General features: G+C 40.4%; 1 protein-coding gene across 2 annotated transcripts in view; it reads right to left on the bottom strand.

Annotated features, from left to right (window-relative positions):
* Positions 1–16,847, bottom strand: part of LOC135882696 (uncharacterized) — a 185,494-nt gene that overhangs the window by 16,849 nt on the left and 151,798 nt on the right. The window contains exons 4-5 of one of the 2 annotated variants that reach the window (XM_065409683.1): positions 5,775–5,980; positions 4,072–4,115 (exon numbers count right to left, since the gene is read on the bottom strand). In XM_065409683.1, coding sequence (XP_065265755.1) covers positions 4,079–4,115; positions 5,775–5,980 — 243 coding nt within the window. In that variant the 3' untranslated portion in view covers positions 4,072–4,078. Of the gene's footprint in view, positions 1–4,071; positions 4,116–5,774; positions 5,981–16,847 lie in introns of those variants that run through there. The other variant, XM_065409682.1, reaches the window with a different exon arrangement.

Genomic DNA, 16,847 nt, shown 5'->3' on the forward strand with positions numbered 1-16,847 from the left:
ATTTGGATTTTGTGGTTATTGCTTTTGTTCACACTTACTTCATTCCAATACCTAATTGGAGAAAGGATATCTTTGTTAAAGACTCAGCACCGCCCATCCTTCCAGTTAGGATTGAGAACTAATAATACATAGCCTCTGAAATCCACACAAAGTCTTCCAGGGAAACCAAGGAAGACCAGACTTGACAGCTTCACTTCTCTGCCTGTGTTTTTCCAATGCCACCCAGAAGCAGAGCATACCTGCACATACAACTTTGAAAAGTATCTGTCATACTCAGCACTTTTGTGCAGAGGTTGTAAGTCAAATGACTAGCACTTATTTGACATGTTGTCATATTATATGCAAATGAATTTTAAAATAAATCTATGAAAAACTTAAAGCACAGTCTGCAGGGATTTCTGTCTAAAGCCTGCAGAGACTACCCCATTTTGTTCTTTAGTGAAAACAGAATTCAACAGATACCAGAGCAGAGCAAGACAAGGAGAGCAGTAAGGGAGAAAGTAGACCAGGTTAATTTCACTTAAAGGAATAGGGCCAGGTCTTGAGGACAGAAAGAAAGAGCAAGAAACAGAAGCAGGAAAGCAAATGAGCCCATAGGGAAAGCAAAGAAAAACACAAAGTAGAACCAGAATAATTTAAAAAATACAGTTTGATCCTGCACTCTTTACTCTGCCAAAACTCTAGTGATTTCAATGGGAATTGTACGGGAGTCGAGGATGCACAATTGGGCCCCATGTGAAGTAGGGATCCAAGAAGAAAATTCTTTCTTTACTTCTCTTGATGAAATTAATATATGGCTGTGTTACTAGACCATCTCCTATTATGAATTTTAGAGCAATGTCTTCCCTGCATCAACAGAAAAAGACAGAAAGAAATGAAAAAGCCCAATGAAAAAAGAAGCAGACAAACAACATTGTTGACCTAAGGGAGAAGACGCTTATCCCAGTGGGACTCTGACTCCTCATTCATGCTAAAGAGGATGATGATTAGTGTTCAAGCAGCCGGGCTGCTGACACAATATCCTTTGGCAACCACTCTCTGTTACTGGTGAAGCTCTTGTATTACATTTGTGTGGGTACCATTGCCCATTACTAATCAGCATAATGTCAAATGAGATCAACATTAACGGTGGCAAACATGATGCACAAAACAAACTTGACGTTGGTGATGCATCTGTAAAACTGCGTGAATCAACACAGCCAGAGCAGATGTGCATTTGTGCAATTCATGCTGTGAACATTTGAGTGCTCTGTTCATGGAATCTGGTCCTCAGAGCTGATAGGTCAGACATTTCATCATAGGCATTACATGAACAACATTACAAGACTAAAGTGACTATACACAACTGTGTCACACATGCCCCACAAGCATGAAAACGGAGACATTTTAGGTGTAGAACAGAGTACTACATAATGGTTGTGTTATTTTACAGGAAACATTACCAAAGTAACAGCGTTCAGACACTGCTCTTATAGAATAAAGCAGTAATTTTATTATAGAGAAAATTTCTATATTTGCATCTGGGGGAAGAATTCTGCCATATATGAAAGAACTGTGATGATTTTCCAAGCCATTGTGCAATCTGTCTCCATGATATCATGCTTCCAGTGTCATGCACAATACATTCTATATCCGTCATCAAAGCCAGTCTCAACTGCCGTCTGACACTGGCTTCATCAAGATAAAAACAAAAATCGGTAATAAAGGTATCATTGCTCCAAAGGCACAGTATGATTGTTTCATATATTTACATAAATGGTTCCTACCCTGTTAGCACATTCCGAATCAATGTCCACAGTGTTTATTCTAAAGTGAAATTTTAGTCTCCTCCTTCCTCCTTTGTTTATGAATATCTGTGTTTCTGACAACTGACAAAGGGCATGCTGAAGACTTACAGCATTCACAGTTGGCTATGTGCTGCAGTCGGATTTTCCCCACATAGCTTTATTCAGTATGCCTTAGCTCTGGAGAAAATGGCCAGATATTGCAGACACAGTGGTAGCTGAGCTCCTCAGCAAGGACAGCCATTCCTACCCTAACTCTGGTGTCTTGTCTTTTTTCTTTTTTAGATGAATTTAGTGCATGTGAAAGATCTAGACGGACAGTCATGGAGGCTGAAGTCCTCCATTCACCCACAGAACTGGATATTCCAGTGCTAGCTCCACCAGTGCTCCCCAGCCTCGAAGAAGAGTGTCCAGTTTCCATGTCCATTCAATACCTGACATTTATGTTCAGACTACCAATAATGGTCCCAGTTGTGGTGCTGTTTTTTTAACATGGACTCCAGTCTGCTGACATCATCAGTTCCTTCTGCATAGTCCAACTGACAGCCATCACATTGTAACAACTTCTGGTTACTGCTGATCTGGGTTGTATGTGTATTGGGGATGACCTAGAAGTGAAAGCTACCCATATCCCCATACCAGCCTCCAGAGTTATCCTGACCACTTTATTATTATTTTTTGAAAATAATCCTTGATAGGGATGATGTTGAGATCACCAAAATCTCTTCACTTGGGAACACAATTTGGAATATTTATATCTATCTAGTTCAACAAAATACAGCATGAAACACAAAATTTGGAATATTAAGATATTACAAGTTATAGCTAAACTAAAATAAAGGAAATTGGTATTGTAATGTTGTTCATGTAATGCCTATGATGAAATATCTGATCTATCAGCTCTAAGGACCACATTCCATGAACAGAGCACTCAAATGTTCACAGCATGAATAGCACATGCACATCTGCTCTGGTTCTCTTGTTGCTCTGTCATATAGGACCTGTTTGTGATCTCACGTATCAATACCAGTGGAATTCCATTGACCTGAATGGAGCTTTTTCTCATTTACATTGATGTAACTCAGAGAAAACTCAAGTCCAGAGACTCCCATTTGTGCAAGTTTAATTTCTATTTCCTTTAATAGGACTTACTCTTGCACACTGAAGAGTGAATACTTAAGATGAAAAAAATCCCTGGATCCAAATATTTCCTGAACTTTGAAAAACTTTGTATCCAGATCCTAATTTTATGTTTTGGGACCATCATCAATGAATATGCATGAAAATTTCCCACTCCTTTAACAGTAATGTGAGCTGGGGTTGGTTCAGGGAGTTAATGCTCTGCTTTCATCTTTGGAAATGTGGACTCAGATCCTCATGAAATGTAGAAAACAACATCAAATTCTCTCTCACACACATACAGTGCAAACTACACATTTCCATTTAAAATACCTACGCATGGTTGTTCAATATTATGTTGTCACACTTTAAAAAAATCCTCCTTGACAACAAAGGGGAAATAAATACACAGTTGATAATCCCACAGGAAAGAACTCCACAGGTAGGAATGCTTGACCATATCTAGGCTTACATACTTATAAATGTGCTTGGGTATACATCATGTTCTTTAGTAAATTCAAACTCTTAGCAAATAAGATTCTTGTTCTTTTCCTTTAGTCTGATGGATGTATCACATAGAGCCAATAAACCATAGTATCAGACAGAGACACTTGTTGCTTGTTTAGACATATGATCTGACAAAAGGTAGGGGAAATTTTAAAAAAAAACAAAAAACTCCTAACAAAAACCCTAAAGAGAACAAAAGAAATATGCCAAGAGAAAATGTGGCACACATCCTTTATACATGTTTAATTTCTGTTGTTTTGGTTGGAAACAGCTGCAGGTGTCCTCTAATTATATCACCATTTTCACAAATATCAACTGTCATATTTAATTTGTTACATATACCATACAGCCTCCTCCAACAGAACACTTCTTTCATTACGCATTTAGTGCCAGAGTTTCTAACATTCAAGCTAACTTTCAAGCTAATCAATTAATGCATTATTTACAAGTTAAATGTTATTAAAAACAGATTCTTAATTTACTAATGATTCAGTAGACCCCAGGCAATATTCCAATTTGTTTTTCTTGAAAATGGAATAACACTTAGAACAAGGGGGAAAATAATGTCAAGGATACTTTGGCCTACTCATCTGTGCTGTAGTTTCTGCTGTGGTTTTTCTACCTCCTAATTCCCCCTCCTCTTTTTTTTATATTGTATTTTGAACACATCAGCTAACCAGTTGCAGAATGATTGAGAGGAAAGGTCTATGAAAAATGAAAAAACAGCACAAACACTATTGTGAGTTTTGTTTTTAAAAAGCACCAGGCAGTCTGGAATGATTCAATACACATGTTCACCATACAATACAGCACATTTTGATTTACAGCACCATTCTAGCATTACAGCAGGTTAAGAAGTTAGAAGTCAAGGGAAATTAAATGTTATTAGCATTCTACTGTTGTTGTGCTGCACAATGTGAGTACATACCTTTTCAAATGCACTTTTAAACTCACATTTGTTTCTAAAGCTTTTATCTCATCAGAAACTTTCACGAGCACTTGTGTATAGTTAGCCTTTTCTATTTTTGTGCGGCTTTTCCTCTCATATATATGCTTGTTCAGATGCTTCATTAAAGACTAATTCCCTTCCTATTCCCTCTCCTTCACCCTCAGACTGCAATCACCTACAATATGGTGGTTGCCATTAAAATCAGAATTACCATTTGAAGGTAATTATTGTTAGGACACTTAATATACCTGTAATTCCATGGTAATGCTAATTAGTTTCAAACATTAAATGTCAACATTTTAATGACGACCATTGTGGCTTCAAGATAATTGTGTCAGTGTGTTTGTTTTAAATTGGGGGAAAAGTGAAATCCAAGCAGGAATTCATGATCATATGCATTTTCTGCCATAGCATGGTTTTTAAATTATAGGTGTACCTGACTCACAAATTTTGGGTCTGGCACTGAACATGAATTTTGGGTGGGTTAATGTTTGGATTCAATGTTCTGGTTTAGCCTATGTTACAAAGTTCAGAACCAGATATGGACAAAAATATGGATCCAAACTTTGTGTTTGTCAGTGCGTGCATTGGGAAGGTGGACGGAGGTACAGAAGGTGAGATGTGAAGTTCTGGTTTAGGCCCATGGCTGTTGATGGGTCATTTCAAAGAGGTGGCCAATATCAGGATTTAAATTCCTGTGGGCCTCAGATACTCAGGGTGAGTTCCCTGGACAGCTAGATGTTTCATGCTGTACCACATAAGGGATAAAAGTCTACTACTGCTAACAGCTAACAGTGTTACTCCCTTAGCTTAGGTGGTGGAGGTGGAACTAAAGGTCCGGGTTCTATCCCTGCTGAAGAGCTGCTGTGGTGGATCATTATAAAAGCATCCATCAGAAAGTTTCAGACTTTGAAACTAAGTTTGTGTTTATTCAACTTTACAATCACTTCTCTGTACTATCTGTGTTTCACATACCAAGAAACTGCATTACCCTATGCAATTGAATTAGTTGTACCATGACTCAAAGGCATTAAACAATGACTTTGATATTTTAAGTACTGACTAAGAGGAATTTTTAATTCCTTCCTCATAATGAAACAAACAAACAAAAAAACCCCCTCAGTTACACAACCTTGAAACACTTATTCATTCTCTATTCTGGGTGGACCCCACTGAGACAGAAAAAAAGCATTTAATTTGCTTAACGGCAGAATTAAAATTAAACAAGTATAGACATGCAACCTTAATGACACCCAGTAATGCTAGAGTAACAATTTGTCGCTTCTAAAACTTGTTATTTAACATAAGGGGTAAATCTATTGGGAACTTTTCAGGTGCTGCTGAGTCTAACACCCGCTCCCCCTGCTTTTTTGCAAGGGAGGGAAGGAGAGAAGGGGGAAGGGACTTGTACTCACTTGATCAGAAGAGTCTCTGCGAGAACTCCAAAGCACACAGCTGCTGCATGGAATACAGCACTGGGTGGAGGGTCCTTAAAAGCTACCATCATTCGATAGACTGCAAGGGGAATGATAGTCATTACTGCCAGGACCAAGCAGAAGAAGAGCCAATTCTGCCAGTGACAAAACAAGATTCTCCACACTGATCCTTTCTGTAGCTGGTACTGGGGAAAAAAAGAAAAAAACAGGTGGATTAATGCTGTGAAACTATGAGCATTAACTGCTAATGGCACAGGGTAGAGCACCTAAGTGATGATTCACATCTGACAATAAATATATGAATAGCTGTTGAAAGCTTGTTTGATTTTCACAAAGGGGATTAAACAAACATTCATTTGTTCATTAGTTTTGAGCAACACTTTTATGGCAGTAGATGCATTAAACCTTAACATATGTCTGCAACCAGGACATTTGGGGTTTTTAAAGATTAAGACACAAAGCAATGCATACTGTTTATGCAGAATGGCCTCGAACTACCTGTAATGGAGTGAGATATGGTGATAATACATTAACGCTGCGAATCTTCATCCTGTTGTAGGCTAGTAGGGATGCCATGTCTTCAAAGATAAAGACGTAAAGGGCCCAATTCTGCACCTCCTGGTGCGCCTGCATAAACGTATTTTCCTTGAATAATTTAAAAAAGCAAGCAGTTTAAATCTGCGTCCTGAGTTAAATTATACTGAACTGATATCCTCCCCCCATTATAAAGTCACTGCATGTTGCAATCTGCACTGCAGGGTGAAGGAGTAGAGGATAGCTCCAATTCATGACTTCTTCAGGACAGTTCCCAAAAGTGATGGCTCGGTCCAGCATGCTGCCAGACTGAAAAACAAAACAAACCCAGATGGAACTGTGATAAGAAAAATCTCATCTGCATCATGAGTTGACAGTGTCATGTTATGTCAGTTTTGTGCACTACAGTGTTGCAGTGACATGAGATCACAGCGCTGACCCATGACCGAAGCACATAGCATGACTTGGGAAGGGATGTGTGTGTGTGTGCATGCACATGCAATGCTGGCCCTCAGACATTTTTATGCTCTCCTGGTCCTGGGACAGCTGCGTGGTAGGCCAGTCTCCTGGAGTAAATTACAGCCATCTGTAGGCTGCTCTACATTATACCAGCAGCCATTAGCTCCAAGGGACTCTCATGGCACCTGGGGATCAGGAAGTCCCAGGCTACTCAGGTCTTGACCCTTCTGTTGGCTGCAGGAGGGGTATAGCTCAGAACTCATTAAATAGCTTTATGCCACTGGAAGATCCCCTTAAGCAGACTGGAGCCTCCTGTGGCTGGTTACATTGGCTTTAGGGCCACTTTGCAACACTGGTGCAGTGTAAAGCAGCCCTAGCCCAAAGAAGAACCTGTGTCCATGTTCTTCTGATCTGCAGGGCAAGACTGGAAGGTAATAAATGGAAAGAAACTGAAGACCTCAGCTGGTGTAAATCACTGTAGCATCACTGAATTCAATATGCCCATTCTGGATTACACTAGCCCAGAGAGATTTAACCTGACTCAAGTGAACAAGCTACACTGTGTCTCTTATCCCAGAGTGCAGTTGTTTTGTGGGAAGTGCTGCATGGTATAAAGTTGGATATGACTGGGTCAGTGCAAACATAATCACAGACCTCCGGTCTCCCATTTATGTGCCTCTGGGTCTTCACCTCATCTCACCAAGCGATAACATAACAGGTTACGACGTGCAAAGCAAAAAGCTCATGTTGTTAGCTTCCTGAACTTGGAAAAAAATGAATTCCTAAAATTATTGTAAGCACAACACACTCGACATCATATGCCACTGAAATGGATGGAAGATGGCATCTGAATATTATTATTAATTTAATAACATACTCGCCTGGTTATTATAATAACCCTACGCATGGATTTTTGCATTACGATCAATGAGGGCTGTACATTTACTTGACTTATTATAATTCATTTTACTATTCAGACGTACAGTGGTAACACTGGTGAACAGCATTGTTTTTGGGAGATCACCACCAGCATCTTGTGATATCCCTATTCATCTGTTGTAATGTTTAGAAGTGGGGCTCTTAACTGTGGCCATTGGACCCTGACAGCACTCTATATTTCTCTCTGGTTCTTCAGCGCCAAAACCAATTAAAGACAGACTGTGCTACCTATTGTCACCACACAGGGTCTTAAATCATGGCCTGGATTAAGTAGTCAGGGAAGGGACTGCTGACTACATTACACAGCCTGCTGATACATTGCATGGAGATTACAAAAGGGCAACATGGCTTCTTGTGAAATATTGCAAGAAATCTCATGGGATAATAATTTATTATTTATATACGGGAACTTCTCAATGGTCTCAGTGAAGATTGCAGCCACTCCATGCAATGTGCTGTACAAATGCATAATAAGACAATGTCCCTGAAGAGCTTACAATTTTCAGACAATCATTGTGAAATGTCCTCCAAGGGGACATAACTTAACAAGGACCATCTTTACTATGTTACCCTTTTAGTTTGTGATTGCAGGTTCTTCTGGGAATTTCCTTATATTGCCTCTCTCAGTGATGCTTTGACTTGGCTGTAGATTAAGCAGTTATGTAAAATACGCACAGAGAACTGTACACAGCCCATAGAAGAAGAAAAGTAAAAGATCTCCCTTTTCTGTATTTGAACTGGATTGTAAATGCACAAGTCTCAGAGAGGCAAGCCAGTCTGGGAAGAGTAAGACCTCTGCCCATTCCAGAAATATGAGAACTTCTCGAACACCACTTTCTTGCTTCTCTCTGGCTCCTACTGCATTCATCTACCTCCCTCCCACAACCTCCATAAACTGCCTGGCTACATCCCTGCCCAGGACCCTCCAACTGAGTCTAATTTGCTCTAGAGATGGGCCCAAACTAAACCCTGGAGCTGACTACCCCTGAATTTCAAGAAAGTTGGATCTGGATCCAAATGCTGTGACTTGAGCAAGTTCTACTTTCCCCTTCCGAACATAACAATATGCTCCAGCTACAAAACTCCTTCCTCTCCATTCCATGAATGGACAATAAAGTTCCCCTACCTTTGATGATCCTATTGCAGGACCCAGCAGCTTTGGCACCATGTCTTCAGGCATCTGGATGCTAGTCAGTTCAAACCATTTGCACTGTGGGGCATGAATCCTACACAATGGTGCAAAGTCTCAAAGCATAAGGAACTTTAATTGACTGCTAGGTGCACCTGGCAGGTCAGTTGACAGTCCTGCAACTTATTTCTAAAGGCAGAGGGGCACTATTGGAGTGTTGTGAGCTAGGAGGAATTCAAGTGGCCCAGCAGAGGACTGCAAAGAGAGAAGGCTTGTGCATCAGGAGGATGGAAGCTAGATTTTACTGGACGGTCATAAGAAAGGAGGAGGGAACAGGGACCTGTTGGAGGGTGGTTAGATGAGAGAGTTAGGGTTATTATTGGAGTCTCAAGGAGGTAAAGGAAAAGAGAATTAGAACGTTCAGATGTGTTTTGGTAAGTTCTCAAACTCTTGTATGCTTTGTTGAACAAGATATGACCCAACCCATAGAGATCAGCTGAGGATATAAAATCCCCCAAAGTTCAAGGGTGTTCATGTATGGGTTTTACTTCACTGCTATCTCTTTTCTGAACCAAGTCAGGTTCACCCATATCTAAAGAAAGCCCATGCTAGAAGCTGATTCACAAATGCACATTATGAAAGCTGAAATGGCAATACTCAGTACACAGTCAGATGTGCAAAAGAACAGAATAGGGCCTAAAGTTTTTAGCAAACTTGACTCTTGTAAAGGATTGTGGGGGCTAAGCTAGGAGAAGGACATCTATTGTGCCAAGTTAACTTCACTACACCCACTTGCCTGTCATTTTTGTTGAAACTCAAGAGAAGGGACTGACTGAAGAGGGGACCTCGAGCATCCAGACACGTAATGGATTCCTCTACTGAGCCATCACTCTTTTTTATTTTCACTTTTGATGCCATTTAGCATTTAAACAGGTAGCATTTGCGTGGAATCGGTTTCTCCAAACTCCATATTTTATACTTAGAGTATCAAAAAAGTTATTTCAAGGGCTGTGTTGCTATGTGATTGCAAAAACTGCATTGCAGGAAGAAAGGTCACCAATAAGAGCTTTTGGAAAATAGAAAACATTTAGCTATTGTGAGATTATTTTTCGGTGTCATTGTTTAGAAGCACCTGAAATGACTGTAGCTTATCTCTGCACGTTTGCTAGGCAGTGTGACTCACACTGTGATTACGTGAAAATACCAGAGAGGGAAATAGACATAGCCCATAGTTAGGATTAAATATGGGTCACAAGAAATAATCAGTGTTTACGGCACATTTAACCTGGGTGCGGTAAATTTGTTCAGATTTTATTTAAGAGTAAATTTCCAGTGGGGAGTGTGTGGTAGCAAGGACAGGACTCCTATACCGAACGCCAATGGACTTTTGCTCAGACTAACAGTCCGGGAGCTCACAAAACAAGAATCATTTCTTGCCATAATTAAACTGTGAAGCGTATTTGCTTAAAAAAAAGTTTTAATTACAATTGGCGTTTCCGATCCTAGTGCTGGAGGCAGTTGTCTTGCTGAAAATTGATGCCATTCGTGGCACTGACAACAGGCAAACCCAGTGGAAAAGCCTGCAAACAAGCTTCTAGCCTTTAACCATTGGAGAAAGCATTTTTGTTGTTACACTATTATTAAAACAGGTTGGAAATGGATCCACATACTCTTCTATTGAGCTGACAATTATCATACTGTTGACATCACAAACCATATCATTTTTCAGCAACATGGCCTCCTCCAGCACTAGACTCACAAATGTCAGTTGTAACTGAAAGCTGGTTTAACAACCACACCCTCAACATTTGATAGTTTGTTTCTGGTGAAAAACAATTCTTATCTTGAGAACAATGGAAACCGCTGGGCTGAGCAAAAGAAGTGCAGCTGACGGCCAGCTCCTGGAGGTACTGAGCATCCTCAGCTCCTCCAACAGTCATGTGCATTCTCCACCTCACAGCATTAGGCCCCATTTGAATACAAGAGTAGTAGACCTTCACTCCATACTGTGCAGTAAAGAACTAGTATCTGGGTTGGGTTGGCCAGGACCTATATCCGAGTGCCAATTCCAAAAGATTACAGAAGAATCACTTTTCCCAAACCATATGTCATCGTGCCAAAAAGACATCCCGCGTTAATGTGGAGCAGATAGGAATTAGTTAATTTGAAAGAAGGGAAGGGGGGAATTGCCTTCTCATAGCGATGACAAAAAAGTCTCTGCTTTCATCTCCTTCACTTGAACTCTCTCATGAGATGGGTCAAGGGGCACATTCTGGATGCAAAGATTGAAAAAAAAATCAATTTCAATGCACCAGAGGGTCTAAAAGACAGATATAGGTCTGCAGCTAAATCCTGCCCCGCATCACTGACCTGGGACATTGAAATGAACATGGTGGATCTTAACATATATTGAGAATGGAGTTCTTCTTGCATAGTCAATAATAAATATGCTTGCATGAGAACAGGTGACAATGGAAGAAGATAGTCCACTACGTGCCCAATATTGAGGAAAAGCTGTATTAATAAAGATGGATGACAACAGAATACTATTAATATTTATAGTATTTCTTGCAATAAAGCCTATCTCTATTGTATTCCCTCTAAGTAGAAATCCCCCAGTATAACTACCCCTACAGCTCACAGCCACATGACACAGTGTGACCTAACCAGAACTGTAATGACAATACGAATGCCAGAGTTAGTCACAACAACACCGGAGAAACTGTTCCGCTACATTCATCCTTGTGTAAAGAGGTCAGTGTAGGTATGGCAAATGAAGGTATCTGTGTAATCATTACAGCCTGAGTCTCTCAGAGATAACACGGTTGGGTGAACTAGTTTGGGGGTAAGTAAGACCTAGGTGAAAGCTCAGTTTTAGTCCCTGATCAAAACTTAACTTTTTAAGGTGAAGTGCTAGCCACTGGATCAGGTGCCTTTGACTGGAAATAATGAATGCATATAGTCTGCAATTTCAATTCAGAGGTCGGGGCTTAGTAGAATGGCTGAAGTAGCCCTGTGTGCTTCTTATGTGGCTCTGATATTTGGTGGGGGAGAAAGGACCAGAAATGAACAATACTGATATCTGGGGCCACAAAAATATGTCAACCCTGAACTGGACTGGAGGGACCAGTTCTAGGGGTGAGAGGTCAGTTCATTATCCATGTGTTTTAGTGCAGGGCCTCTCTTGAGACTGAGACTGTGTGCAAAGTGTGATATGGCATTTGTGATGCGAGCAATTGTCCATCAATGTGGACACTGAGGAATCTGAATAAAACTACTGATTGATTTTACACTGGCCACTCAACAGGTGGCAGATAATAGAGATTTTTTGGTCACTACTACTGCTGGGCAATTTACTGTCAATATTTGTTTGAAAAGAATTCTCCCGGTTTGTGCTCACATTCCATAAATACTGAACAGTATTTTTCCTGGTGAACATGTCTGTGGAGAGCAAATTTCTAAATCACGTGTACAAGCATTTGTGGAAACCCAGTGTTCAATCCACATAAACAAATCTTTGCTCCAGAAGCCCGTGCAGGTTCATCCAGTCAGAAACAATGGCACGTGATTTATCTGACCAATCACAACTAAGCAACACCGCTCAAATTTAGAGTAATGAGTTGATGGATTAAAATACTCAAGAAGGTATTTTGTTTACTATATCTGAATGGTGGAAAAATCCATTGTCATGTGATCTGCTCACTGATATTCTGTGAGCAGAATGCATACATTATTTGTTGCTGAGCTGTCATCTCACTGTTCTGGGCTGGATTTGAACCAATAATATAGTGCAAATCTAACCTTATTTTAGGGAAGAATCCTAAAGGCTTTGTTTCCTGTCCCTTGGGTCATTCAGTCTCCCCTTAAAATGCTTTGTGTGTTTTTAAGAAATATCGTGCCTGGAGCTTAGTATACATAAGCAATCCTACAATAATATGCCAGTGTGTGTGTGTCTAATGGAGGAAAAACAACTTCTGTAAGGAAACAGCTTTCACTTGCAAGCTTCCAAGGGTTCGTTGAAAACAACGCTGAGAAAAAACCTCCCATTCAAATATGAAAAACATCTCTGGCAGGATGTTCAGCTGATATAAATGGGGGTAACTCCATTGCTACACTGATTCAGACAGCACAGAATCTGGTCCCTGGAGACTGTATTTTTCTACATGTTAATATAGCAATCTTATTGTGTCCCAGTATTGTTTTAGATGCCCTAATTTGGGCCCTTTCGTTTATTGTTCTTGGGTTTTGCCTCAAATGCCACACTTTCTGGTCAGGCGCTACAGCTGAAACAGCCACAGTACTGAAAATCGGGGCTTGGGCTGGCCCCTAGCTGTGTGCTGTTGAGCTTTATTGTTCAACTGAATTAGCTTGGATTAAATGCAGCCTGCAATTCACTGGGGTTTTTTTTGCTGCCCAGTGGACTGTTTTGCTGCACTGGAAGAGTCGTGACCCTCCCTCCCTTGACACTTTGACACAATTTATACTGTCTATTTTACCCTTGGAGAGACTCACAGCTGGTCTGCATGATACCCCATATCGTTTTTATGATAAATGAATGCCTTTCTTAAAGTATCTTGGTCCTGGTATGGTAAACGATATGCTGTCTCCGAAGACAGAACAGCTTCTATTAGATGCAGCTATTACCCAGCCTGTTCCGTTTTTTCATTTCCTCCTTTGTTCTAGTTTTGATTTTCTTTTCTCCTTTTCTATCTTAGTATTTTTTTTTTAGATATCAATGGAGAGATGTTTTGGATCTTATGTTTCTGGGGGGCTTGTTTCCATTTTAGCTTGCTTTGTAGATAATTTCTTGTAATCTTTGTCCTTGAAAATGTACAAAGACACCTCCTAGCCCCCAAAAGTGGTTCTTGAGCATGTCTTCAGAAACCAGTAAACAAGACCAAAGCAATTTCGAGAGAGAGTCTGAGTGAAACCCACCTCTTTCAGCAGTAACAAGAAAAAGAGAGGAGCAGCTAGGAAGCAGTTTATAAAACCAGGAGAGGTCTTAGTGGTGTTCTTATTGATTAATATCTATCATGAGTCCCAGAAACCAAATAAGCAAGCACTATCCCTCTCTCTACCTTCTCACTTTCCATGCTTGCTTTCTCTTTCCCTCTACTCCAAGACAGGTCACTGTATCTGCAGGTCACATGAAAAATGTCTGGATAGTTTTGAGTAGCATGTGGTAATAAGACACAGTTTCCTATTGATCTTCCCACTTCCCTGTGATTTTGGATATTTCTTTATTATTTTTTGGGTGGAGAGAGGGGAGGAGAAGGAATGGGGAGAACCTAATAAATTTAAATTTTTTAGGATCTCAAGAACTTAAACTGAAAATCTCAAGAAACTTGAAAACTGATGAGGTCCCAGAATAGCAGTTTCAATCAGAGGTACAGAGCTCAAGAAGTAGCGCTACAAGTTCTGCACCATCCAAGCATTCTTTTATGCAAGGCTAGATCCACTGGCTTTAGGTCATCTTCGAACTGGAATACTGGCATATTGGAGGATCTGGTCCATCATGAAATTGTCCATTTAAAACTGCTAGGAAGCCATGGGGCTGGAGTAAATTTGGGGCAGAAGGTCTGCAGTACAGCCAAAGCTTGAACCTCCACATGACTTTGAATGCCAAAGTTTGAACCCCCACGTGACTTTCATGGCCTTATTCTCCACTGATTTAAATCTAGCATATATTTATTTACACCTGGGCAAAGCATTTATACATACTACTGTTCTGGTTTGGTAGCTTTGCACACCCACTTTGCACAAGTATACATGAAATACCCATCACTTCTCAGTGAAGGACTAGGCCGATAGTCTGTTAAGCCCATGGAATGAGCTGAGTGGAAAAAACATTTTGCCTGACTCTGAACCAGAGAGAATGTGGAAAAGGATAGTTTAGCTTATTAATTTATGTAATGGGGAGTGAAGCTGAAAACATGTATAAATCCTTTGACTTTGCTGAGGAAGGAGATAAGAATAACTATGACTTCATTCCGAAAAGAACGATGTGCATTTCATTCTGACAAGGAATAAAATACACAAAGGAGGCAGAGGCCCAGTTAAAGCATGGGAAAGCCCTTTAAGCAGAGCCTTTTCACAACTCCTCTTCACTGTGGAGATCCTTTTCATGGCCAGCAGTGCCAAATTTAGGGTCACATTGTATCACTGATGTTGTGCAAAGTAGCCCTATTGCAGGAGAGAATTAGGCCATAATATCCAAGTTAACGGAGACCATAATAGTCTCCTCTTTACTAGATTGTGGATTGGCTGCCCCTTGACAGTGCCAGGATTTTGTCACCTCCTGTCTGGCACCAAAAGTGTCTCAGAAACCTTCTGAAGGAAAATGAGGAATCTGCAAGGCCTGGAGACTGGAAGTTACCCAATGACTGGAAGTTAGCTAATGTAACGCCAATATTTAAAAAGGGCTCTAGGGGTGATCCCGGCAATTACAGACCGGTAAGTCTAACGTCGGTACCGGGCAAATTAGTTGAAACAATAGTAAAGAACAAAATTGTCAGACACACAGAAAAACATAAACTCTTGAGCAATAGTCAACATGGTTTCTGTAAAGGGAAATCGTGTCTTACTAATCTATTAGAGTTCTTTGAAGGGGTCAACAAACATGTGGACAAGGGGGATCCGGTGGACATAGTGTACTTAGATTTCCAGAAAGCCTTTGACAAGGTCCCTCACCAAAGGCTCTTATGTAAATTAAGCTGTCATGGGATAAAAGGGAAGGTCCTTTCATGGATTGAGAACTGGTTAAAGGACAGGGAACAAAGGGTAGGAATTAATGGTAAATTCTCAGAATGGAGAGGGGTAACTAGTGGTGTTCCCCAAGGGTCAGTCCTAGGACCAATCCTATTCAATTTATTCATAAATGATCTGGAGAAAGGGGTAAACAGTGAGGTGGCAAAGTTTGCAGATGATACTAAACTACTCAAGATAGTTAAGACCAAAGCAGATTGTGAAGAACTTCAAAAAGATCTCACAAAACTAAGTGATTGGGCAGCAAAATGGCAAATGAAATTTAATGTGGATAAATGTAAAGTAATGCACATTGGAAAAAATAACCCCAACTATACATACAACATGATGGGGGCTAATTTAGCTACAACGAGTCAGGAAAAAGATCTTGGCGTCATCGTGGATAGTTCTCTAAAGATGTCCACGCAGTGTGCAGAGGCGGTCAAAAAAGCAAACAGGATGTTAGGAATCATTAAAAAGGGGATAGAGAATAAGACTGAGAATATATTATTGCCCTTATATAAATCCATGGTACGCCCACATCTCGAATACTGTGTACAGATGTGGTCTCCTCACCTCAAAAAAAGATATTCTAGCACTAGAAAAGGTTCAGAAAAGAGCAACTAAAATGATTAAGGGTTTAGAGAGGGTCCCATATGAGGAAAGATTAAAGAGGCTAGGACTCTTCAGTTTGGAAAAGAGAAGACTAAGGGGGGACATGATAGAGGTATATAAAATCATGAGTGATGTTGAGAAAGTGGATAAGGAAAAGTTATTTACTTATTCCCATAATACAAGAACTAGGGGTCACCAAATGAAATTAATAGGCAGCAGGTTTAAAACAAATAAAAGGAAGTTCTTCTTCACGCAGCGCAGTCAACTTGTGGAACTCCTTACCTGAGGAGGTTGTGAAGGCTAGGACTATAACAATGTTTAAAAGGGGACTGGATAAATTCATGGTGGCTAAGTCCATAAATGGCTATTAGCCAGGATGGGTAAGAATGGTGTCCCTAGCCTCTGTTCATCAGAGGATGGAGATGGATGGCAGGAGAGAGATCACTTGATCATTGCCTGTTAGGTTCACTCCCTCTGGGGCACCTGGCATTGGCCACTGTCGGTAGACAGATACTGGGCTAGATGGACCTTTGGTCTGACCCAGTACGGCCTTTCTTATGTTCTTATGTTCTTATGAGAGAGTGGAAATGTATACGGATGACATCTCAGTCTGTGGGAAGTCTGAGCAAGAA

The sequence above is a fragment of the Emys orbicularis genome, chromosome 8 (genome assembly GCF_028017835.1).
Source record: "Emys orbicularis isolate rEmyOrb1 chromosome 8, rEmyOrb1.hap1, whole genome shotgun sequence".
Lineage (NCBI taxonomy): Eukaryota > Metazoa > Chordata > Testudines > Emydidae > Emys > Emys orbicularis.